This window comes from Thamnophis elegans, chromosome 5 (genome assembly GCF_009769535.1).
Source record: "Thamnophis elegans isolate rThaEle1 chromosome 5, rThaEle1.pri, whole genome shotgun sequence".
In the NCBI taxonomy this organism is placed as follows: domain Eukaryota; kingdom Metazoa; phylum Chordata; class Lepidosauria; order Squamata; family Colubridae; genus Thamnophis; species Thamnophis elegans.
The window spans coordinates 10,393,620-10,419,992 of NC_045545.1; the positions used below are offsets into that span (position 1 = coordinate 10,393,620).

A 26,373-nucleotide genomic window follows, 5' to 3' on the forward strand; every position below is an offset into this window, starting at 1 on the left:
TTCTTCCGAAGGCACTCTTTGGAAATTTTCTTCCAATAAAAAAGCAAGAAAGAATGATTCAGGCAGGAAGAAGCAATTAAAATCTTTCCCCCCAGTACATGAGGGCAGCAGATATTGAAAGCAGCAAAGATTTCTAGACTATGGTGGAACACTTTTTTCAACGTCCTTGGAGAACTGGGAACAATAAGATAAGTTGGCAAGGAAATATTGGTGAAAGTGTCAAAAGTATTTTATTTCTTTTCAGCGCCTTTATGCTCAGTTCTGTCATTGTATCTCTGCCCCAATTTTGTTTCTACTTCACTCTGCCTCTTTTGCAAAGTCATGATTGCTAGATTTTATAGGTAGATCTAGTCAAAAGATCAAATTCTAGTGATCTTCATCAAAGAGACAGATGATTTGATTTGATTTGATTTATTGCATTTCTATGCCGCCCTATTCCCAGAGGGACTCGGGGTGGCTCACAAACCAAAGTAAGGGGGGAGATACAAACAGGAGGAAAACAACGGACAAACAACTACAACAATTTAAAAACAATCAACAAGCACATAATTCGAGCGGGGATGGGAACTCGTCAGCCCCAGGCCTGTCGGAACAGCCAGGTTTTAAGGGCTTTGCGGAAAGCCTGAAGGGTGGTGAGGGTCCGAATCTCCATGGGGAGCTCGTTCCAGAGGGCTGGAGCAGCCACAGAGAAGGCCCTCCTCCGGGTGGTAGCCAATCGGCATTGGCCGGTAGATGGAATTTGGAGGAGGCCTAATCTGTGGGATCTAATAGGTCTATTGGAGGTAATTGGCAGTGGAGCACTGGCCCAAACAACTAGCTTTCAGCGTCACAGTCTCAGATGGCTCAGCATTAAACTAGGTGAGGGTATGAAAACCTGGCCAAGAATGAGTGAGAGCTTCAGGTTCCATGTTTGAGACGGTGACATCTGGTATCTAGAGCAAGGCTAAAGTTTGTTGCAGGTACTGAGTACACCAAGATAAATAAGTACCACTTCAGTGGAAAGGTAACAGCACTCTGTGGCATCATGCTGGCCACATAACCATGGAAACATCTGCTGACAGCACTGGCTCAATGGCCTTGAAACAGAGATAATCACTACTCCATATGGTGGACAATGACTAGTGGAGTAAAATATAAAGGGACTCCTTTAACTTTACTATCCTATTTAATCTGTCAGTGAGAGTCTACATCATTTGAAGCACGGGGGGGGGGGATCTTGCACAACAGAATTGTGAAAATCTTTGTTAAGATATTTTAACAAGGTCACCATTCACCAGGATCCCACATTTTACATGTTTGTCTTAAGTGACAAATGATGGTTAGATGCTAAAGACATTTCTATCGTAACCAAGAGACAATTCAAAGATACGTTGCTTTGAATTATTCTTTCCCAATGAACTCAGTGAGTTAAAGCAAGGTGCCACGACTTTCCATTCAAGGTGCTATAGCACTGGTTATGATGACATGTGAAAATCACCTTGTCAAAAATATGCACAGCACTGCACACATAACAATGTCTTTTGTGGTAAAATGGGACCAAGGCTTGTAATTTATGAAAGACTGTTTAATCACAGAATATACTTTTCGAGGACTTCCGGGGAGTGGCCTGTCGCCGTCGGCAGCTTAACAGAGCTGCCCCCAGAATTCAGGTTCGTTATCTACTTAATATCAACAAGATAACTCTTTTTTCAGACAAGAAAAAAGCAGTGAGGAATCTCAGCTGGTAAGAATCTTCTTTGAAGTTCACAGTTTGTTTTTTTGTGAGCTGTGGACGGAGGGGGAGGATCAACCCATAGCTGAGTCATTCAACTCCGACCTGAACTTCGCAGCTGTTATTCACAGCACTAGACAGAACCCCTCCCCCTCAGGACAATCTTTAGAAAAGAGACTATTAAAAATCAATACGAGCAAAGACCAAACTTGTGAACTTTAAAACCTTTCTCTATCTGAAATACCAGCTTCAATGTTATAAAAACCTCTTTTGTTTAATTGTCTTCAAAATGGCGTTTACAGCTTCTGCATTTGTTATCTCCGGCTTCCTGCTACAGAATTAAAGAAACAATCTCTTACAATTTAATTAGAGCTACTCCCTTAAAGCTTTCAAGACTCTTTGTTGTTGAAACAGGGACATTCCAAACATTCCAAACGGACTTTCTCTTTTGAAATCCTCCGTAAAACCCCTTGAAAAAAAAAAAAAAAAAAAAAGAAGGAAAAAAAGGGGGGGGGAGGAATTTCTTTTTCTCCACATAGCACAGTGGATTAGTAATTTAGAATAAATAATTAAAACTAAAATATAATGGCATCTAAATCAACCTCTGTCAAATTACCTCCGAAAACATCTCCCATACCTGGTACAAAGCTGCAGCCCCCACCATCTATGCCCCCTAGTGGAGATGTATTAACAAAAGAATTTTTTCTGGAAATGTTCAAAGAATCCAGAGAACAGAACTTAGAAATGTTTAAAGAATTCAGAGAACAGAATCTAGAAATGCTCAAAGAATTCAAAGATGAAATAAGGAATGAGATGGAAGTTCTATATGACAAATTTGATACCAGGGTCACTAAAACGAATGATAATATGATGGGAATTGTAAATGTGATAACAGAATATATTTCTGGAATGGAAGATAATTTAGAAACTCTCAATGAAGCTAAAACTAACCTGATATCCAAAACTGAAGTGGTGGAACAAAAAATTGACAATGCTGAAAAACAAATTATTATGATACAGTATAAGCAGATGGAGCTTGCATTAAGAGTGAGGGGGCTGCGTGAAGAAAAGCAGGAGAACTTAAAGCAAATGTTTTCTGAAGCTTTTGACCGTCTGGTGGGAAAACCGGGATCCAATTTTGATTGGCAGATTGACAGGATTTTTCGTGTTAACTCATGGGCGGCAAAACAAAGGCAACTTCCCCGAGACGTAGTAATATACTTTGTTACAAGAGAATCTAGAAATATGATACTACAAGAGTCTTACAATACTAAGCTTCAAATTGGTGGACAGGACCTGATTGTTTTGAAAGAAATACCACCTCAGATGCTAAGAGCCAGAAGAGATTATGCTTTTCTGGTGGAAGAGCTCAGAAAGCGTCAGATACAGTACAGATGGGATGCCCCATTCGGTATTATAGTTACAATGGACAAACAAAGATATCATCTCAGCTCTGTATGGAAAGCTCGTGATTTCTATCATAAGATTCTGAAGATGGGATACCCTGAACCTTCGGGATATGGTGAAAAACCACGAGACGAACAAGATAAACAGCAAACCACACAACCATCAGATAAAATGTATCATCTCCCTCTTCCGGAAGGGCAAGGAGTCAAGGAAAAAAGATCCAACCGTAAGACCACCAGACAAACGGATAAACAAGCTACTATGCAACAATCTCAACAATCGTTGGCCACTGATCAAGGAGCTACTGCAACAAGCTCAGAAGCTGTGGGAGGAGCTAAACCAAAGGTGAGACAGGCCTTGCGGGAGGCTCTAAAAAAGCTTCAGGCAACCAAAAATGACAACTAAGATTTTGACATGGAATGTTAACGGACTGAACTCTCCACAGAAAAGAAAGAAAATATTTCATTATCTCAAACAGTTTAAGAATGACATAATTTGCTTGCAAGAAACTCATATCAAATCAACCGATCAAAAATATTTGTTTAACCCCAAACTGGGCCAACATTTTGCGACCTCAGCTATGGAAAAGAAAAATGGCATAGTAGTATATTTAAGAAAAGATATTAAAGCTGAGCTAATTGAAGCAGATCCCTTTGGAAGATATATTGCATTAGATTTAATCATAGAAGGGAAAAAGACGTTACTTTTGGGAATTTATGCTCCTAATCAACAACAAGATGGATTTTATAGAAATCTCCACGCTAAATTAGTACAGTGGGACTTTGAGTCTTGTATATTATTGGGTGACTGGAATGGCGTGATCGACACCAAAAGAGATAAGAAGACAGCTCGCCCGAATACCAAATTTCGAGCTAAGTTACCCCAAGCCTTTTTTGACATGCTGGACGACTTTGAATTGCGAGACGCCTGGCGCGAGAGGCATGCAGAAGAACATGACTTTACCTTTTTTTCCAATAGACATCAATCTCTTTCAAGGATTGATTTTATACTAATTACAAATGATTTACTTTGTAGGGTGAAGAAGACAAAGATTATGGCGAGAGTTCTTTCAGACCATAATCCAGTCTGGATGGAATTGGGAAGGGTAGCCCAGCCAAGAAGGTCCTGGAGGTTGAATGAAAACTTATTTAGATATGAAAAGTATGTTAATGATTGTAAAAAATTGCTATCGGAATATTTCGTTCTCAATATGAACAAGGGTACATCTTTGGAATATGTATGGGATGCAAGTAAAGCGTATATGAGAGGAGTATTAATGAATATAAACAAAATACATAGACACAAACAAGGGCAAAAACGAAAAGAATTGGAAGAGGAAATTAAAGGGAAAGAGTCAGAGTTAACATTGAATCCAGGAGATACAAAGATTAGGGAAACAATTGCTATATTAAAATCTCAGTTTGATATGCTGATCTCTGACCAGGTAGCTACTAGTTTATTATATGCTAAACATAATACTTTCTGCAATGCAAATAAACCCGGTAGGTGGTTGGCTTATCAGATTAGAAAAAAAAGGAAAGCTCGAAATGTATCCAAATTGTGTTACAGAGGGAGGGAAGTGTTTCAACAGGAAGAGATTCAAAAGGTATTTCGGGAATTTTTTACAGAGTTGTATAAAGGGGATAAAATTAAGGACGGAGATATAGACAAATTCTTAGATAAAGAGAAAATCCCCCTAGTTAGAGAAGAACATAGGCATAAGCTGAATCAACCTATAACCTCTGGGGAAATTTTGCAGGCAATTAAACAATTAAAGTTAGGGAAAGCACCAGGCACAGATGGTTTAACAGCTGTTTATTATAAAAATCTACAGTTAGAAATGGTAGAACCCCTCAGAGAATTATTCAATAAAATTCAATCGGGAGGGAAAGTGCCTCCTTCGTGGAAGACTGCGTTTATATCGTTGATACCCAAAGAAGATCAAGACCTTACCCAACCAAAAAATTATAGACCTATTTCATTACTCAATGTAGATTATAAAATTTTTACTAAAATATTAGCAAATAGGCTAATGGGGGTAATTCAGCAACTGATACATACCGATCAAACTGGTTTTATACAGGGCAGACAGATGAAGGACAACGTTAGATTAATTATCAACGCTTTAGAATACCTGGGAAAGAACAATCAAATCCCGGCCGCATTCATATTTTTGGATGCGGAGAAAGCCTTTGATCGAGTTAATTGGCAATTCCTGCTGAAGACATTGCAAAAAATGCAGATAGGAGATGGCTTTTTACGGTCAATTGGTGCAATATATCAGCAGCAAACAGCCCAGATCATTGTCAATGGAAATCTGACAGACTCCTTTCAAATTGAAAAAGGTACAAGACAGGGCTGTCCTCTGTCCCCATTATTGTTTATTATAACTTTGGAAATATTGTTGAATAAGATACGGGGCCTGGGCGGTCTAAAAGGGATTAAAATTAGACAGCAAGAATATAGAGTCCGCGCATTTGCGGATGATCTGGTTATAATATTGGAACAACCGCAGGAAACTAGTAGGGTATTACTGAATACGATCAATCAATATGGTCAAGTCTCAGGATTTAAAATAAATCTAGGAAAAACCAAAATAATAGCTATAAATATGACTACCAAACAGAAGGAAGAACTGGGGGCGATGCTAAGATGTGAGGTAGTTAAAAAAGTTAAATATCTTGGAGTTAATATTTTAATCTCAAATGGGAAATTATACAAGTATAATTATGAATCACTTTGGCATAGTACACAGTTGGAGTTGAAAAGGTGGGAAAAACTGCATTTGTCCTTGCTGGGTAGAATAGCGGCAGTCAAAATGAACATTTTACCAAAATTTTTATTTCTTTTTCAAATGTTACCAATACTTAAAAGAGATGCGAATCTTTTAGAATGGCAGAAGGGTATCAATAAATTTGTGTGGGCAGGAAAGAAGCCGAGGGTAAAGATGAAAATAATGCAAGATGCACGTGAAAGAGGAGGATTGAAATTACCTAACTTAAAATTATACTATGATGCAGTGGCATTATCTGCAATTAGTGATTGGATTCATCTAACTAATGACAGAATTTTGAATATCGAGGGATATGACTTGTTATATGGTTGGCATGCTTACCTGTTATTTAACAAAAAAACGGATAAGAAATTTAAAAATCACATCTTAAGAAATGCTTTATTGCGGGTTTGGAAAAAATATCAACATAAACTAAATGATAAAGTGCCCATGTGGGCAATTCCTAGACATGCAATTGAAAATATGAATGTAGAACAAAAACACGATAGAACCACCTATAGACAACTTCTTATCTCAGAAAGAGGGGTGATGGAACTAAAATCTTTAGAGGTACTTAAAGAAGAGAAGGTAGTTCAAACGTGGTTTCAGTATGGTCAACTACAGGCTAGGTGGAAAACAGATCAAAAAATTGGCTTTGTAAAAGTTGAGGATAATTTGTTTAAACAAATAAGAGATCAAAGCTCAATGCATATAAAGAGGATATATAATGTATTAGTACAGATGGATTCTGAAACGGAACTGATTAAGGATTGTATGATAAAATGGGCTCAGAATATCGAGGAACCAATAATGCTTGAAACATGGGAAAGAATCTGGGTAAGAAATGTGAAATTTACACAAGCACAAAACTTGAGAGAAAATTTTTATAAGATGTTTTATAGATGGCACCTAGATCCTAAAAAGCTTGCCTCTATGTATCCAAATGTTCAACCTAAATGTTGGAGATGTGGTTCTTGTGATGCTACATATTTTCATATATGGTGGACATGTCGTAATGTTAAGGCATTCTGGATAAAAATATGGTGGATCCTGCAAAACATCTTTAAAAGAAGGATAAAATTTACCCCCCAGTTGTTTTTACTGGGTATATGTATTGATTTTACAGTAGCAGAGACTAATTTGATTCTGTATTTAATAACGGCAGCAAGACTCTTGGTGGCGCAGTATTGGAAGAAGAAAGATTTACCTACAATTCAAGAATGGACTTTGAAAGTTATGAACTTAGCCGAAATGGCCAAAATCTCAGCATATCTCAAAGAACATTCAAACGAGAGATATAAACGAGACTGGAAAAAGTGGATTGATTACATAAAAAGTAAATATGGGACTAAGAAACTCCAGATAGCTTATGCTTAGTATCAGTAATAATTTAAATTGTTTAAAATTTGGGTAACAGTAAGAAGCTGAGTTCAATGTAGAGATATTTTAGACTGTGATTGTTCAAAAATTATACCACGTATGGTCTTTGGGAAGTCGGGGGGAGGGAAGGGAGGTGGGGATTTAGGGGGAGGGGGGAGGGGGGAAATACAATATGTGTTAAATTCCATGATTGTATTTGTATACTGTGGCTTTTCAATGTTAGTGCGAAAATAGAACAAACCGAATATACTGGAAGGTAATAGATACCGAAGGAAAGAGTCGAGTGAAAGAAGAAGGAGGGTGGAGAGGGTGAGAGAGAGGAGGAGGAGAAGGGAGGGAGGGAATGGAGAGGGAGTGATAGGGTTAAGGTTAGAAAGAAGGGGAGGGGAAGTAGGCGTAGAGGGGTGTGTGAGAAGGAAGAATGAAAGTTGGAGGGGGTTGAAAGAGGGTGTATGGCAGGCTAAGGTGGTATACTGGGTTTGTATTGTAGAGGGCATTTTTTATATAAGTGAGGGCCGTGTTTATTATTCAATGTTATATGCCCTGATTAAGCACAGTGAATATGTGATTGTACAGAATGAAAACATAATAAAATATATATTAAAAAAAAAAAGAATATACTTTTCGATATTTGACTGATTTGGAAAAAGGAACTTGCATGGGAAAAAAAGAACTTGCATAAAAAAAAATAGTTTGCACAGGGATTAGGGCGCATCAAATTTTTCAACTTTCAATTTCCAAGCATTAGGTGCTCAAAAGTTGTGACATGCCTTGGGAATTGTAAAGATATTTTGATTGTTTTAATATAATTTATATGTACTTGGTAAGTAACTACATAAACATCATAGCTTTTTAACATTTTGTTTGCTTTAATTACTCCATAGATACAAATACAGGTATAGATACAGATATAGGTAGTCCAAGAATAACAAATATTATGAGCATGATTAGCTTTGATTATCATAGAGAGTCAAGTATTTAATTGGATATTAGATCTGGTTGATTCTTAACATTCAGATACATCAATTAACAGATGCAATTCATCTTAAAAGGAACAGAAGCATATAAAAGAAGGAGCTATTGGCAATATACATTAAACATTAATAATTAACAGAGAAATCCAACCAAAGGAATTTGATGGAACTGTTGAGACCATCTAAGATTAAAATAAGTGAATAAAAAACAGCCACTGTCAGGAACCAATATAAAAAATTGGCAGGGCAGAACCAAAAACAGCATTCATCATCCTGTTTTTCCCTCTGAAAAAACCTTCTTGTAATTTAGCCCATCTCTAAATTGTTTATTTGTTGACATGGCAGAGCTAACTTAGGATAGTTATTACCTCCCAACTTACCCTTTGTCATACCATCTTTGACATTTTTGGCATGAGAGTTTCAGATGCAAGAAAAAACTAGCTAATGGAGAAGGAATGAGGATTGGTTATTTATTTGCTGGTGATTAATGGGGAAACTGAAGAAATCTGAAGGATCTTGTGGCTGCTTAATATTTCCCAAACGTAATAGAATTTTGTCTTTAAGGAATTTGTTTCCTTAAGGAGCTATGTATTAATGCTCACAGAATTTTGTCTTGGAACATACACATAAAAGTTTAAAATCACAGACAGGAACATCTGGCCAGGACCTAATGTGAATTATCAGGATATCCCACCTGATCTGCAAGGCAACAAGCTATACCACTCATCTTCTGGTAGCTACACACCAAGCCTCATCCCTCTCGCTATTCAAAGCAAGAACCAAATTTGCAGGGACCCTGCTAGAGCACTCACAGATCACTGCTTTCTTAACTACCTGAAGACTTCTTCAGAAACAGAACATGTGGAATCACCAAGACGGAGCTCTCTCTACGCAAACATGTCATCTGAAATATGTGTGAATGTGGCTATACTCAAAATGGGAGCATCATTTCCGAGGCAGAAGACAAGTCCACAAAGGAATCAGAATAATGTCCTTATTCTTCATTGTAGCACTAGATAATACGCATGTCTGTTCTAAAATGTGAGTGGCAATGTAGGGATTTGCAAAGGTATTCTTTATAAAAATGATAACTGCAGAGAAAATGTGGTAGAGAACATATGATTTCTACATTTTCAGTAGTCAAAGTGGCTCCATGCAACTAACCACAACCATCATACAAAGCCACTGTAAAAATAATGTTATAATGTAATATTTGCAGTTCATTTAACTGGCATGCCGGTATACAAAAATCAGGCCACTATGCCAAATATAAAACCAGTATAAGATCAACTTTCTAGTCACATTAAGGATTCCACTGAACATTTCAATTTGACACCTAATAATAGCTACTTTTTTTAAAAAGAGGATATATTTACCGTATTTTTCATTTCACCCACCTCGGAAGGATGGAAGGCTGAGTTGACCTTGATCCGGTGAGATTTGAACTGCTGAACTGCAGATCACAGTCAGCTAAAGTGGCCTGCAGTACTGCACCCTAACCACTGTGCCACCTCGGCTCTTCATCATCATTACCCAAAACTAGATAACGCTAGTAGTGTTACCTAGTTTGGTAATGAAACGTCTGCAAGAAAATAACCTCAGAGAGCACTAAGGACCCCTCATTTCAACCCTGAGCGCCAAGTATTCTCCGTTACAGATGCAAAAGTGTAGCCCCCCCCCCCAAATCTGATATTAGATCTAAGTAACCTCCACAGATTCCTTCAGAGTTCTTTTAATCACCAACTTCGCTATGAATAGTCCTTGGACAGCAGTAGTCTCTTTCCTCTCCACATAGTTCCTCCTTGGCACAGGAACAAGGCAATCCATCTCTGCAATTCAATCATTTATGAAAGATCTTTTTGTTTCTCTTTTTCACAATAAACCTTGGCATCCCTTTTTCATAAAGTGGCCTCTGTAGAGAAATTAGCTAAAAGGTAGTCATTTTTGTTTTCCTTTCAGAAGCTGATCTTGCTTTTCAATCCTGCCTTGGTCCTTACCTTCTCTGCATGCCCTTTATCTTTATTGCAGTCCATTATCTAAGGTCCTCAGAGACATTCAGACTTTATCAGAAGGTTCTTTGATAGTTACCTTGTGCGTGACCCCAGTCTGGGTTGTTGTTTTCTTAAATAGATTTTTAATAACAGTGATTCGTTTTTGGATATCATTGGGTGGGTTTTATAGACGTGAAATGCTATACTGTTGTGAAGCTTTATCATTCAGAATTAATTTCGTAATTCATAATTTAGCAATAGCAGTAGCAATAGCAGTTAGACTTATATACCGCTTCATAGGGCTTTCAGCCCTCTCTAAGCGGTTTACAGAGTCAGCATATTGCCCCCAACAACAATCCGGGTCCTCATTTTACCCACCTCGGAAGGATGGAAGGCTGAATCAACCCTGAGCCGGTGAGATTTGAACAGCCGAACTGCAGAACTGCAATCAGCTGAAGTAGCCTGCAGTGCTGCATTTAACCACTGCGCCACCTCGGCTCTAATAATTTAATGAGTTTATATGCCGCCCAATCCCGTAGGACTCCGGGCGGCTTACAAATATGAGATAAAATAAAATAACAAATGGGGGGGAAAATGAAAACAGTTTAAAAAACACAACATACATTCAGCTTAGCTGGGGGCTGGACCTGGTTCATAGATCAACAGCCCCAGGCCTACCGGAACAGCCAGGTTTTGGTGGGTTTTTGGAAGGCCGTGAGAGTGGGAAGGGTCCGGATCTCTGCAGGCAGATCGTTCCAGAGAGCTGGAGCAGCTACAGAAAAGGCTCTCCCCCGGGAGGTCGCCAGCCGGCATTGTCCGGTCGACGGCACCCGGAGGAGGCCTAGCCTGTGGGTTCTTATCGGCCGTTGGGAGGTATGTAGCAGGAGGCGGTCTCTCAGATATCCAGGTCCTAGCCCATGTAGGGCTTTAAAGGTAAAGTGTGACTACTATTATTTACTACTATTATTTACTGTTATATCTTACTGTGGAGGCTTCCTATGATATTGTATAAGCAACCACGAGCCTGATTGGAGTTGACAGCATCCTAATTTAATGGGTAAATAATTAAAAGATTATCAGCAAATAATAAGTGGGAAAGAAACTGGAATTGGCTTTCTTTGCATGGACACATCTTTTTTTCTTATCTTATTCTGCAATGCAACAATCCTCTTAAAACAGGGGTCACCAACCTTTCAGATCTCAGGGACCACTACATTAATAATTTTAAATCCCGTGGACCACTAATATGATCTAATGACTGGCTGGGTGGGCGTGGCCAGGTGGTCATGTGACTGTGTGGGCGTGGCCAACACGATGTCACTCACGTCAAGGGGCACCTCACTAGCCTCTACTTACCCTTCCCCTCCCAGCCACTATTCACCTGCCCACACGGGCTACTTAGGGCCCCAACAGGAAGCAGTTGTTGGCGTTAAGAAGCTACCATGAGAAAGAGTTGGCAAAATAGCTGGCTCTGTTCAAATTGAGTCTAACCAAAAAGGAGGCTCAGCAGAAGGACCTCACTGAGGACTGACGAGCATAGGCTTTGCAAGCAGAGGGAAGACCTGCGGGAGTGCAAGGCTAGGTACCGACCCCTGGAGGCTCAGCGGGCTGAGATGGTTGCAGGCCATGATGCAGTCCCACTTGAACAAGGCTCTCCAGGTCTTCACCACCAGAAGCACTTCCCTCCAGCCTTCACTAAAGCCCCACACCAGGAGGCTGAAGCAGACCCTAAGTCGGAATTCTCAGCGTTCCAAGTATCATGTAGAATTAAATCGGAATCCAAGGCAAAATGATCCTTAAAGTTCCAATTTAATAAAGCAGACATCTTAGCACATCTGTGTAAATCCCAATTCTGGAAATGACATCAGAATTCCACCCAGTTAAAAGTTCATGATCTTGTCCCCACATCCACCATATAACACATCGTCCAATCTTCTTCTTCCATGCTGGTGTCTCCACCCAGCTGCTTCCGGTCAGGTGTAAAAGTGCGGAGACAAAAGATGACCTTGAGCTTCTAGAAAGGAATGAAAACGATACATTCCACAATCCTACTCCTGTCTATTCCCCCCTCCCATCAACTATACTAATGAAACAGTATATTGAAATAAGAGAAAGTGTGGCAGGCCAAAATTCTAAAAGGAATATAATTGCAGGCCTGACAGGAATTTCTGCCCCCCTTCGACACACACAAAAAGGCCCCGAAGAAAGAGACTCTCTGCAGCAACACAAGCATCCATTGCATGTATCCGGGCCAGAGGCCCTAGTTTGAGGACCCCTGATTTAGTGCAATATAAAAAATGCAACTAATTTTTCTGTGGACCACCAGTGGTCCACGGATCACCAATTGTTGACCACTGCTCTAAGAAAAGGCTGAAAGTATTCACATTCATCAGACAGAGAAATTACACTTCCTCAACACTCATCCAGATGGAATCTCTTTTGAAATAAAATCTGTATTTCAAAACACAAGTGACTTCTTGTTGCACATATAAACTAAAGAAACAGTCTCAGCCACAATAATGCGTAATCTCTACTAGAATGCCATTAACAGGTCATTCTTATACCTAAAATGATGTTTCCAGAGTTTTCCCATCACAATAAGCCAGAATGAGGCTTCTTTGCTCTTATGTTGCAGAAAATGACAGGCTTTAGACTTCTCAGGATACAGGGAAAGTTTATTTGGCAGCCAGGTTCAGAAAGCCAGCCCGTGGCTTAGCATTGCAAGTTCTGAACAACCTTCATTATCGAAGCACGCGTTCTTATACATTCTCAAAAGCATTGCAACACGGAAATACTCAACACATTTCTTAGCGGTTACCTTGAGGAGAAAGCCTTATAAGGAGATGGGGGTCTTACTTCTCCTTTTGTTTATGGAGTACGTGTCATTAACGAACTTTAATGGAACCTTGGACTTTTGACATAATTTTGACATAGGGACATCTTGTGGTTAGGCACTGGCTTCCTGTTCTTTTGCAAGCTGCAACTCTGCCTATGTGGCTTTAATATAGAAGTAAAGGGTCTCCAAGAGGCTGTCCAGCCTGACCCAGTAGGTTTCACACTTAATGTCCAAATCTCACTTTACGTCTGCTTTACTTAAGAGTTGATATTAAACCCTTGCAAGTTACATGGATGAGTCGACGTTGTCAGACAGGTAAACTCGCATGGGGAAATATAGGACCAATTTAATTTTTACTATATGTGCTGTTTGGATTCAGAAAACAAGAAAGGAATAAGAAGAAACCACCAGGGGAGAACTAAGGGAAGGAAGAAGGGGAAGGAGAAGAGGAAGGAAGGAAGTAGAGAAGGAAGGGAGGGAGAAAAGAAAGGAAAGAGAAAATAAGGTGGTATCATAGCAGGTGTGAAGGATGGTAAACAATACATTCCAAATTATACCTTATAACCTTTTAAATGGAATAATAATAATATAAGAATGGCAAAGAAAAAGAATAACTATGTGAATGTATACCTATAACTGTATGTAAGAGAATAAATGACAGTAAAATATAAAGCAAAATATAGGTAAATAATACTTGATCATAAGTAGCTAAGTTTAAATGAATAAAGAAATGTACATAAAAATGGATAACAAATAAGGTATGAATGAAAGATAGAAATTTATACAAGGGAAAACACTAGCTGCAAAGAAACCGATTCGGAACTGCTGTATGATATACGATGGAACTTATTGTTCCTATGTTGTTTTTAAGTTATGAGGTTATTTTTGTTAATGTGTTTATGTGTTCTGTTGATGTGCTTATGTGTATAAAATAAAAATTCAAAAAAGAAAAAAAGAAGAAGAAACCACCACAATTTTATGATGGTCCCACATCTGCCTCTCAGACATTATTATATAATCTGTTTATTCCATCCCATTTATATGAATAAAAGTATCCAAATTCCATACAGATTTTTTTTTTAAAAAAAGAAGTTTTAGCCTTTTAAACTGTAGGAAAAAGACAACATCTGATGCTGGACGCTAAGCAAAGCCTTTTATCGGAAGCCTAATAAAGCTATATCGAGGATCTGGTGCTGATCGGAGTGCACATTTTTTTTTAAACGTTGCTGAAAACAGCCCCAATGTTGTTAGCCAAGAAAGATTGCCTTACAGTGAATGAGAAGACTCCCACAGGGTCAACCTGGATCAAGGACATAATGAAAATATGTCACTATGGAGGACAGCAAACTATCTATGACAGGATAAAAATTACCAAAAAGTTGAAGCAATCTGGAAGATCTTTTCCAAACTACCTTGGGAATGACATATTGTCCATATATTTGGTCTAAGCCAGATGCACAGACATAAATAAAAAAAGTCAAGATGCAGGAAGAGATACAATTTGGCAACTATAACTATCTCACTCATCATACTTTAACATCAAAGCAATTAAGTAATAGACAAAGTACATGCACATTAAATTGACCACAAAAAAAAAAAAAGAAGTCAAGATATGCAAGTTAAAACTTGTTAATTCTAAAACCTAATCAGGAATTGGGAGGGGGACCCCACATCTGGAAATCTGTCCAATAAACTATCACTTGTGATGAATATATCAAACTCCAATGAAAGGCTTTCGTCGTTTAAAACTTTCATTTCTCAGAGATCACAACAGATTTGTATAGAGAAAGAATAAGCCAATAAGGTGGCCCAGAGGTGGGTTCCTACCAGTTCGCACCTATTCGGTAGAACCGGTTCATCAAATCTACCGAACCGGTTAGAAGAGGTTCCACCAGTGGACCCGGAAAGCAGGCCACACCTACAGAAGAGGTTCCAAAAATTTTTGAAACCCACCACTTGTCCTTGGATATGATTATTCTACACTATCGTGCTCATATTTATAAAACTCAGTGCCTCTGTAAAAGGTAAGGATGACTATTGCGTTTGTGGTGCAATCAGAACATTGCGTGTGTTGAAGTTGTTTTAACGCAAACCAAAGATGCCTTTTAAAAAACAAGTTTACATCCTATTCTTATGCATGCCAGTGCTGTGTGTAATTTAAGGTGGTTCTGACAAGTGTCGTCGGCATCTTCATATCCGGTCACATGGGTGGCAAGCCACTCCCATCTGGTCACATGGGCGGCAAGCCACTCCTACAAAGGAGGCCACACCCACAGGGTAGGTTGGAACAATTTTTGAAACCCACCACTGAGGTGGCCAGTAGAACATTTAAAGAAGATTAGTACAGATGGATGGGGAGCAGAAAAACTGTAAGAACTGTGATCAGTTCAAATTTGTAATAGTATGTTTGTTATTTTATAGTCATTGGGTTTTTTTTTTAAGAAAGAGAAAATCCTATAACCAACACTGGCATGTTTTTTCTTTTTAAAAGAGAGTAAGGTGGCAGCAACTTTGTTTGTGGAATTTCAATTTAGAGGGAGAGAGGGAGGTGGGGAAGGGAGGGAGGGAGGATCATAAATACATGCTGGTTGCCAAGAATTCAAATTTTGACTTTGTGACTGTGGTGTGCTGTTAAGTGCGCGGAACAAGCTATAAGTTACTTTTTTCAAAGTTGCCGTTATAACTTTGAATGGCCACTAAATGAATGGTTGTAAGTCAAGGACTACCTGTAATGGGGTCACCGACAAATGCACGATAGACATATGCACGCCACCAAAACCGCAACGGACAAATGAGCACCGTCAAAATTGCTAATTGATTTTCAACAATAGCGCGCCGACAAAATCGCATCATCAACAACCCTAACCCTAACCGTTTATTGTGCTTGTCATTGCGCTTTTGTCGGCGTGATTTTGACGTCCCGAATTTGTGGGCGCGATTTTGACATCGCGTTTTAATCGGCACTATTTTGTCAGCGCGCGTATGTCTATCGCGCATTTCTCGGGTCACACCTGTAATGGATCCAATTACTTAATATAGATGGTTGACACACACACACTCTCTCTCTCTCTCTCAATGGATGTTTTGAAGTAGAGGCAAGACATCCTTCTGTCAGGGATGTCTTAAGTTGGATCCCTGGAGGAAGTTAACCTAATTGGTTCCTTTCATGATTCTGTACAAGCTTAAACCTATAATCAAGATCATAGTACATATACTCCTAGAACTGGGCATTTTGAGGGATGTTTTAGCCCTATAAAATGCTGGGTCAATAAAGAAATAGTTCAATAAAACATTACTAAGGACAAAGTACTCACAGCTTGCTAATCATTAACCTTGTACTAGTCCTGTGAAATTAATTGAGAGTTATGTAAAACCAGAGCCAATGGCGTTTTCAACAGCATTGCATGACAATCATATCATTGTAACGAATACAGTTATGGTTTTCTAATATGCTTGTTTCAAGAATAAAACTAAAATTGGTACCTTTGATTTCATTTAAGTTGTGATTCCTAACATGTTGTTTTGCAATAGAAACATCACCAGATTTAGTATGACTCACTTCTATATGTTCCATGCTAATTGTTCACCTTTGCAAATACCAATTAACATTCATACAGTACTCATAACAGCTCCCCTCCAAGGCTTTAACACAACGCTCCAGGCCATTAGTGATTAAATTTGTCATTAAAACCACACACTCCATATCAAGGTCTTATAACCCTGCAAATGTCTAGGTGACAAAAATTAGACAGATCTTCTTATCAAATGCACAAAATTAGTAATACACTACTAGGTAAAGGTTCCCCTCGCACATATGCGCTAGTCGTTCCTGACTCTAGGGGGCAGTGCTCATCTACATTTCAAAGCCGAAGAGCCAGTGCTGTCTGAAGATGTCACCGTGGTCATGTGGCCGGCATGACGGAACGACAAAGGCGCACGGAATGCTGTTACCTTCCCACCAAAGGTGGTCCCTATTTTTCTACTTGCATTTTACATGCTAGTTTGGCAGAAGCTGGGACAAATAACCGGAGCTCATTCCGTTACGCGGTGCTAGGGATTTGAACTGCCGAACTGCTGACCTTTCTGATTGACAAGTTCAGCGTCTTAGCCACTGAGCCACCATGTCCCCTGGTGTATATGACACTATTACGCTAATATTTTGCCCATAATTTATTTATAAAAATTGTTGGAATAACCCTGGAAAGAGAAAAGCGTTCAAAGGTTTTGAATGCATTACATAAAAATAGCCAAGATAAAAATCTCGATAATACAAGATTTGATACACATCTGACAATACTAACTAAAATCAAATGCACAATTTATACATGTAATATGTGCAAGTCCAATCATAGACCCAAATATCGGGTGACAGATTAGAGTGTAGGAGTTGCAACAATATAAAAAAAGGTATTGGGGCTCTAGAAAGAGTGTAGAGAAGAACAAAGATGATTAGGAGACTGGAGGCTAAAACACATGAAGAACGGCTGCAAAAATTGGGTATATCTAGTTTAATGAAAAAAAGGTCTAGGAGTGACATGATATCTGCCAATATCTCAGGGGCTGCCACAGAGAAGAGGGGCTCAATCTATTCTCCAAAGCACCTGAAGGTAGGACAAGAAAAAAATGGATGGAAATTAATCAAGGACAGAACCCATATTGAAACAAGAAGATTCTTGACAATTAGAACAATTAATCAGTGGAACGTTCCCCTTCAGAAGTTGAAGAGTGGGGAAATTGGACAGCTATTTGTCTGAAATAGTATAGGAGCTCTTGCTTAAGAAGAGGTCGGACTAGAAGACCTCCAAGGTCCCTTCCAACTCTGTCATTTTATTAATTGTTAAAGTGTGACTATGATAATTCCCATTGCTTTCAATGGGCAAACATCAATGGTAACTAAGTTTGGATCCAGCCTAAGGTTTTTCTCAGGTAATTCTAAAGTAGCCTTGACAAAATTAGCTGGAAATTCTAGAACAGACCTTACCTGGAAGTTAATAATCTAACCAGTGAATTCTACAGTGATTTAGACAGTAACACAGTAATATAGACAGAATAATAAGAATGTAATATGTTAAAAAAAACAGAAGAGGACAAAAAAAAAATTCAAATAATGATATTCCATTAGTTCAAATGAAGGAAGTGTCTGCATAATGTTAGGAACAAAGTGCAACTTTGATTCAGTTGAATTATAGTTCTGAAACTATTTTTTTTTTTAAAGCTATGAAATTCAAATGCAGACAATCCAATTAGATGAATTCTTCAACTGGATACTGCAAGATCTTTTTTGACTTTACGTAATAACTATGCTGGCTTCAGTTATATCAGTGTGTACATCATTATATGTTCAAAGGCTAAAGTACATGATTGTGTTTCTACATGGGCAGGCGTCTCATCAAAGGATGTATACTTTCATTTCCATGAATTTTAGAACATGTGCCTATTTGTATAATGCCACCAGCTACTAAAGAAAATGGGGGAAAACATTGTTTATTTCTACTGTACATTTTCTTCACTAAGAATTAAAATGATTTTGTGTCTGTCTTTCATTTACTGGTATGATAACAACAGCAAACACAGTTGTTGTCAAAATGTGCTTTTGTCTCAGTAGAACAAAACAGAAGATACAATTCAGTAGTTTCATCTTGACAACACACACACCACCATGGCAGAAACAGAAAGTCACACGTGGAAAAGCACTCAACAAGTGAATGTGTCCTCACAGCTGTTTTTCTACTTTTATTTTTACTTAACAGTTGTATGTTATTTATTTTAACAGTAGTATTGTTATTTATTTTTATTTTTTTATATAATTTTATTTTATTTTTGTTACATAGACAACATAATCACATAACAATAGAAAAGGAAAGGCAGAGGGAAAAGAAAAAAAACCCACACACAAGAAAAGGGGAAAAAAAAGGGAAAAAAAACCCATCATCCTATACAGTATGTCATTTGATTACAGGTGCATCCCTAATATGTTTCCCCCCATACACACACCCAGTATCTCTCTGTTATATATTTAATAGACACCACAATAACCTAGGTTTTTTTTTTTTTTAAAAAAGGGAAAAGGCCCCAAAAGGGGGGGGGGGGAACACACACACACAAAAAAAACCATCATCACATACAGCATGTCGTTTGGTTACAAGTGTTTTAACATCTGCATCTTGAAATAATATTTACGGTCTCAAATGTTTCATCTAATATAACTAAAGGCCTCATTTTCATTCTACAATATCTATTCAGTTAACATTAGCATTATTTTTCCCCAGCAAGTATACTTATATTTATTGTTAACCTTGCATTTCATACCTTCAAACAGAGATCCTATTCCTTCATTTTTCAACAAAACATCGCTGCATATATATATACCAGTTTTCATTTGTTCCCCTATTAGAATTGCTTAGTATTGCTATTTATTTTAAAGTTATTGGCTGCCCAGAATCATAGAAGTGACATGGATGACCATATAGAGTGAATCAATAAATAAATATCTCTTAAGAGATATTTTATTGGGTGGCAAGAAAGGAAATGAAAATAAATGACTGAAGTGGATGTGAGGCTCAAGAAACTCAGTTCTAATCTCATTAAAAAAAATTATTATTTTTTATTTTGACAAGACTTCCGTGATCACCATCGTCTTCTTTCCTCGAGAACATCCTGAACAGAGCCGAGGTGGCGCAGTGGTTAGGGTGCAGTACTGCAGGCCACTTTAGCTGACTGTGATCTGCAGCTCAGCGGTTCAAATCTCACCGGCTCAAGGTCGACTCAGCCTTCCATCCTTCCGAGGTGGGTGAAATGAGGACCCAGACTGTGGGGGCAGGTTGCTGACTCTATAAACCGCTTAGAGAGGGCTGAAAGCCCTATGAAGCGGTATATAAGTCTAATAAGTAAGTAAGTAAGTAAGTAAGTAAGTAAGTAAGTAAGTAAGTAAATAAATAAATAAATAAATAAATAAATAAATAAATAAAGCTGTATCTCCACAGTCACACTCATAACAACAGCACTTAGATTCATATGCTGCTTCTTAGTGCTTTACAGCCCTCTCTAAGCGGTTTAGAGTCAGCATATTGTCCCCCAAAATTTGGGTTCTCATTTTACCCACCGCTGAAGGATGGAAGGCTGAGTCAACCTTGAGCCTGGTGCAGGGGTGGGATTCAATATTTTTTTTACTACCGGTTCTTTGGGTGTGACTTGGTGAGCGTGGCAAGGGAAGGATACTGCAAAATTCTCAGTCCCTCCCCACTTCTGGGGGAAAGTTACTGCAAAATCCCCATTCCCTCCCAACCCCATTAACTTGCTTTCCAGCTCCATTCTCCTGTTCAGGTCAACAAAAGAAGATCAGATGGGAGGTTGGGAGGGACCAGCCTTTGCCGGTTCTCCAAACCACTCAAAATTTCCACTACCGGTTCTCCAGAACCTATCAGAACTGGCTGAATACCATCTCTGGCCTGGTGAGATCTGAACTGCCATCTCCGGCAGTCAGAAAAAGTAGCCTGCAGTACCGCACTCTTACCACTGCGCCACCATGGCTCATAACTAGCATCTCTTAACCGTATTTGACCCACATCTACATCTAGGCAGCCTCTGGCTACTTCCTTAGATAGCATACAATAAACACACTTTGTGTTTCTTTACAGCATGTGTCTGGGAAAAAACAGAATTGAGGGAGACAGACGGAGCACCTCAGGGTAACCTATCCCATCCTGTGGGGTACAATTCCTTCATAAAATAAAAGAGGGTTGCCAAAGCAAATAGTTGAACAGATTGAAAGATAAGGAGAGACATATGACATCCTGGGGTAATTTTTTTTAAAAAAAACCAGTAAAATGCTTCTGTCTTTTTTTTTTTTTCCTTTTTCTCCAGGGTATCACTGTTATTAGGAAGACAGAAGAGACAGCCTACTCAGGATGCCAATTTCGAGGCGCAATCTTAGACACACTTAACCGAGAGTGATCTTCCTTGAACATAATGAGATTTAATTTCAAGTAAATATGCGCAGGATTGCACATCAGGGCTTTCTCCTTCTTTTAAAGATTATTAGATTTTCACCACAGGGGGAGAGAAAGCACTTTTGGGATTTCCCTCCGAGGTGTCGAAAAGCCCTTTATCTTCACAACAAGGCTCTAATGGAGTTCTGAAACCACAAAACACCCAAGTTGTTTTGTTCGGGGTTTGTTCTCTCCCCCTCCTCTCCCCAAGATACTCGCAGGAGAGCAGGGAACTTGCCAGCCAACTTTGTCCCCTAATTCAGTGTTTCTCAACTTTGGCAACTTGAAGATGTCTGGACTTCAACTCCCAGAATTCCCCAGCCAGCGAAACACCAAGTTGTTTTGTTCGGGGTTTGTTCTTTCCCCCCTCCCCTCCCCAAGATACTCGCAGGAGAGCAGGGAACTTGCCAGCCAACTCTGTCCCCTAATTCAGTGTTTCTCAACTTTGGCAACTTGGAAGATGTCTGGACTTCAACTCCCAGAATTCCCCAGCCAGCATTCGCTGGCTGGGGAATTCTGGGAGTTGAAGTCCGGACATCTTCAAGTAGCCAAGGTTGAGAAACACTGCCTTAATTTGTCCTGGAGTTTGGTGTCCCGTCCCCCGTCCCCCTTCTAGCTGGCTGGTTGGCTGGCAAGTTTCTTCTCCCAAACTTCTCCACCTGACCCCTCTTTTTTTCCCGTCCCTTTCCCCCGCCGCCCCGTTTTGGTAAAGTGGGGTACCTCGATATCCACGGGGTCTCGGCTAAGCAAGCGATTCATGCTTTCCCTTTTCTCTTCGCCGCGCCAAAACAAAATAAACAAGACAAAAGTTTTAAGCGACCGAAAGGACGCCCCGGACACCGCCCCGGGGAGGGAAAAATACCCGCGTGGTTTTTTTGGGAGTGTGTACATGCGCAGGTTGCTTTATATGGAGTTGTGGCTTTGGATTGGGAGACGCAAAGAGTTTCATAAACCCGCCTTGCGTGAGCCAAGTAGTAGATGCGTGAACCAAGTAGTAGATGCGACTCAAGGCTAAGTGATTGACTTAATTGACAGCTCGGGACTCTTTGGAATGCCAGGCGTAGATCAAGAGAGTAGCATCCTTGCCCTTGAGCCACGCGCAAAAACCTCTAGGTTTTGACAGCGTCGCCAAGGTTTGGGCTCCCGGTTTTCTTCTTCGTTTGGATCTAAAACAAATCTCAAACCAAGGAAGAGTTCATCTTTGAAGGCAATGTCTGCCTTCAAGGGGACGACGAACGACTCATCGTCCGTTGCTATGATCCAATCCTATGTAGGATCGGTGCAAACGGGGGGGAGACGACAATAGGCAGGTCGCATCAAATTGATTAAAACTCCAGCATGTGTACTCAAGTATTCTGCAGACGTCACTTTTCCAAGAAGGGAGGAGACGGTTTGGCAACCCGAAGAGATTGCTAAATTGCGACAGCCGAGGCCGGTTCACGTCGGAGATTAGGCAAAAAGGCAGAGTTGGGCTCGATCCAAAGCAATCAACGCGGAGCCTCCCAGCGTGCTCAACTCTTATTTAGGGAAGCCAGCTTTGCGTGTTGCTCTGTAATTACTGCGGCCATGACGGCAGACCGATTCTTAAGCTGGGCAATGGCCAAAGGCTTTGCCTGTTGAATTTCGGCATGTCAAAAGGCCTTATGCTTCCAGCGCAAAACAAAAAATCCCCAAAGGAGGGAGGGAGGATTGCTTAATCCGGATCCCCTGTCCAGAGAGGAGGTTAGCTAAGGCTCCCCAGGATGCCATGCAGGGAGAAGCCCAGAGAAATTTGCAGCAAAGATGTCCTAGCCCTGAGGTCAAAACAAGCCTCAGAACAAGGTGTTCTGATAAGGGAAAGAAGCCAAATACTTGGCCAGGTTGTTCACCCTGAATGCAGCAAGGGACTTTCCTCACCTTGACAATGTTGATGAGGGGATATAGAAACTTCCAGTTCAAGGCGGTGGGTTTTTTTTTAAGCGTATGGCACGTGTTAGCCATGGATCACTGAGGTGGCTGGCGGCTTCTGTGAAAGGAATTTTTTAGGGTGGTGTTATCTTTACCCGCAGGATGCCTGAATGCCGGGAGGCAATCAGGGGAAGCACCTTTCTTGGCCCTACATGGTTTATTCACTCGCAGGAATCGAGCCCCCGACCTCAGCGGTGTGCAGGCCCAGCGTCTTATCACATGAGCCACCACAGCCCCAGTCCAAGTTGATGCTTTCCTTCTCCAAAATCCTGGAGGAGGGAAAGGAGGGAGTCTGCTTGGAAACTGCCCTTGACTGCCATCTCTCAGATGGTGTTATTCATGATGCAAATGTTGGGTGGGTCAATACCCAAGTGTTGTGGCCCAGCAGGAGCCGTTGGAGCTACCACCAGACTCCCACAGCGAGGGGCCCTCTGAGTCAGCTCTGGAGGAGGTGGAGGACCCTGGACAGGGTTCCGACTCCGAGCAGGGCGCAGAGAGAGTGGTTGGCCACCAGGTGACACGTGAGCCTTGGACCAGTGGGGAGGAGACAAGGGAGAGTGATCCAGAAGCCAGCAGTGAGTTATTCCTGGATGCACACCATCGAGGAGCTACTAGGCATCAGGAATAATTATGCAATTACAGAAGGTAATTGCGCTCAGCTGGTGGTCATTAGGCTCCTCTCCAGACTATAAAAAAGTCTGCTTGTGCACACGCCCCTCTTGCAGATGTCAACGCATTGACTAAAGAGAACTGTTGCAACTAACTTGGCAGGCTGGATTGCTGCCAAGGTTTGTCTGAGTTGCTGCCAAGGTCCTTATCTGTTTTTTTGCTTGGCTTTCAGCCACCGAGATTCTAGTCTTGTTATTAAAGGATATTCTAATTAAGCTCGTCTCGGCTTTTCTTACTGGACGGAGGAGGGGGTCAGAACATCCAACTATGCTATGAATCATGTTAGATGGATGGGCAGGATCTTGGCTTCCCATAATAGTAAAGCCTATCTAAGCTCCCTTTGGGGCATGGCGGCTCAACTGTTAAAGATGTTGAGCTTGTAAGCTGGAAACCTACAGCCTGGATTTGAGACCCAAAAGCCATGCAACAGGGTGATCTCCCATTACTTGCCTAGCTCATGCCCATCTAGCAGTTTAAAAGAAAGCAAAAGCAAGTAATTAAATAAGTACCACTTCAGTGGGAAGGTAACAGCCATGTGCCTCAGCATATAGTCATGCTGGCCACACAATCATGGAAATGTCATCAGACAACACTGGCTCCGTCAGCTAAGAAATGGAGAAGAGCATGACCCCCTAAAGTCAGACACAGCAGAAAACCCTTATATTTAAGCTCCAGAACAGAGAAGCTCCTCTCTTGTCTGCCATAGTGAGCCTCATTTGTACCCAGAGAGGTTCATCCTTTAGATGAACATCTACCTGTTGTCAAATGGAGACAACCCATAGCAAATGGGCTAAATCCGGGGGTGAAATCCAGCAGGTTCTGACAGGTTCTGGAGAACCGGTAGCAGAAATTTTGAGTAGCTTGGAAAACTGGCAAGTGCCACCTCTGGCTGTTCCCAGAGTGGAGTGGGAATGGATATTTTGCAGTATCCTTCCCCTGGAGTGGGGTGGGAATGGAGATTTTGCAGTATCCTTCCCCTGGAGTGGGGTGGGAATGAAGATTTTGCAGTATCCTTCCCCTGGAGTGGGGTGGGAATGGAGATTTTGCAGTATCCTTCCCCTGGAGTGGGGAGGGAATGGATATTTTGCAGTATCCTTCCCCTGGAGTGGGGTGGAAATGGAGATTTTGCAGCATCCTTCCCCTGGAGTTGGGAGGGAATGGAGATTTTGCAGTATCCTTCCCCAGGAATGGAGTGGGAATGAATATTTTGCAGTATCCTTCTCCTGGAGTGGGGAGGGAATTGATATTTTGCAGTATCCTTCCCCAGGAATGGGGTGGGAATGGAGATTTTGCAGTATCCTTCCCCTGCCATGCCCACCAAGCCACACCATGCCCATCAAGCCATGCCCACAGAACCGGTAGTAAAAAAAATGAATTTCACCACTGCTAAAATTACAGGTAATGGTGGTTTCCTCCCATTCTAAGGCGAGATAAAAATGTGCACTCTTTTTTTTAAGTGGAGGATATCTTCAAGCTTTCCCAAAAGTTCAAGGAGCAAAGGTAATCCCCATCTCTCAGCTTTTGCCAGAAGGCTTGGATCCCAGAGATATAATGCATATTATTTTCCCTCTTAAGCCTGCTGCCTTTCTCTGTGCCACTCATCTGCCTCCGATTTTCCCCTGGCGATGCTAAGAGGAATGACCCACGTGCTCTCTACAACAGCAGAGCATGAGGAGGTGAGACAAGGAAGAAACGAGCAACCAGTATCACTCCCTGACTGGGTTCACATAACAAACTGAGGCTAAAATTAGACTGCATCGTTCAAGGCTCTCATCTTTGGCTATAACCCTGGAGAGAAAAGCTTTTGGAAGACATCCAAGATGAACCTGGTGGTTCTTCGGACATCTCCGGTGACCTAAGTCACACAGCCACAATGTTTCACTGACCCGTGTTTAGGATTTCGAGCAGATCTGCTTGTTCAACTAATACGCTGCTTAATATATTTTGCAAGGCCAGAAAACGGGTTCACGTCACTCACTAAATGATCAGATTGGACGTGTGAATGCAGCCGTTGAGAACCCCCCCCCCCCCCCCCGGGAAGTTCTGAAGTTAACTCTCATGCTTCTGCATCTGTTGATTCTGGAGAAACTGCAAAGAAAGTGGGCGGGGGAAGAGGCTTAAAATAGGAGCACTGATGTGGGCAGGATAGGATATGTGTGGAAAGATGGCAGGTAATTTCCTACATGGACCTAATATTATTTCCATAGGTGGGTGGAGGGTTTATACTTCCTTCCTAGGAGAAGGGAATTGTGTTTTTAACTAGCCAAATCCATCTTTTAGAGAAGGATCCTCACACTTCTACTGTATCCCACTCCATTCCAGATAAGGCACTATAGAGGCTCACCTTGGATGCAACATCTATTTTAACAAGGCAAGGCAAGCAGTAGCAAAACCTTCTTCCGGGGAGCAAGTACATAGTGGAATCTGAATTTGTGCCCTGAGATATCAGCTTCCTACTTCCCAACACAGGCCTCCTGGTTCTGGAGATTTTCCATCTTTAACTCATCATTTCTTCCCCAATTAGAGCAGGTGTGCAATTTAGAGGTCTTCTTGGGCTCAGCTCATGTTTAAAGTTGTGATGGGAGGGGGGCTTTGTACCAGTTTGTCTTGTGCACCAATTCCTGGACAGAGAGATCCTCCTCATAACCATAACCTATGCCTTAGTCACTCCTCCTTTGGAATTCTCTAATGCACTCT

The 26,373-nt window shown here is 40.7% G+C and overlaps 1 protein-coding gene across 1 annotated transcript in view; it reads right to left on the bottom strand.

Moving 5' to 3' along the window:
- Positions 1–21,918, bottom strand: part of DPYD (dihydropyrimidine dehydrogenase) — a 628,457-nt gene extending 606,539 nt beyond the window's left edge. The window contains 1 exon segment of the mRNA XM_032217710.1: positions 21,781–21,918. Within this exon segment, the coding sequence (XP_032073601.1) occupies positions 21,781–21,819 (39 nt within the window). The 5' untranslated portion in view covers positions 21,820–21,918.
- Between the last annotated feature and the right edge of the window lie 4,455 nt (positions 21,919–26,373).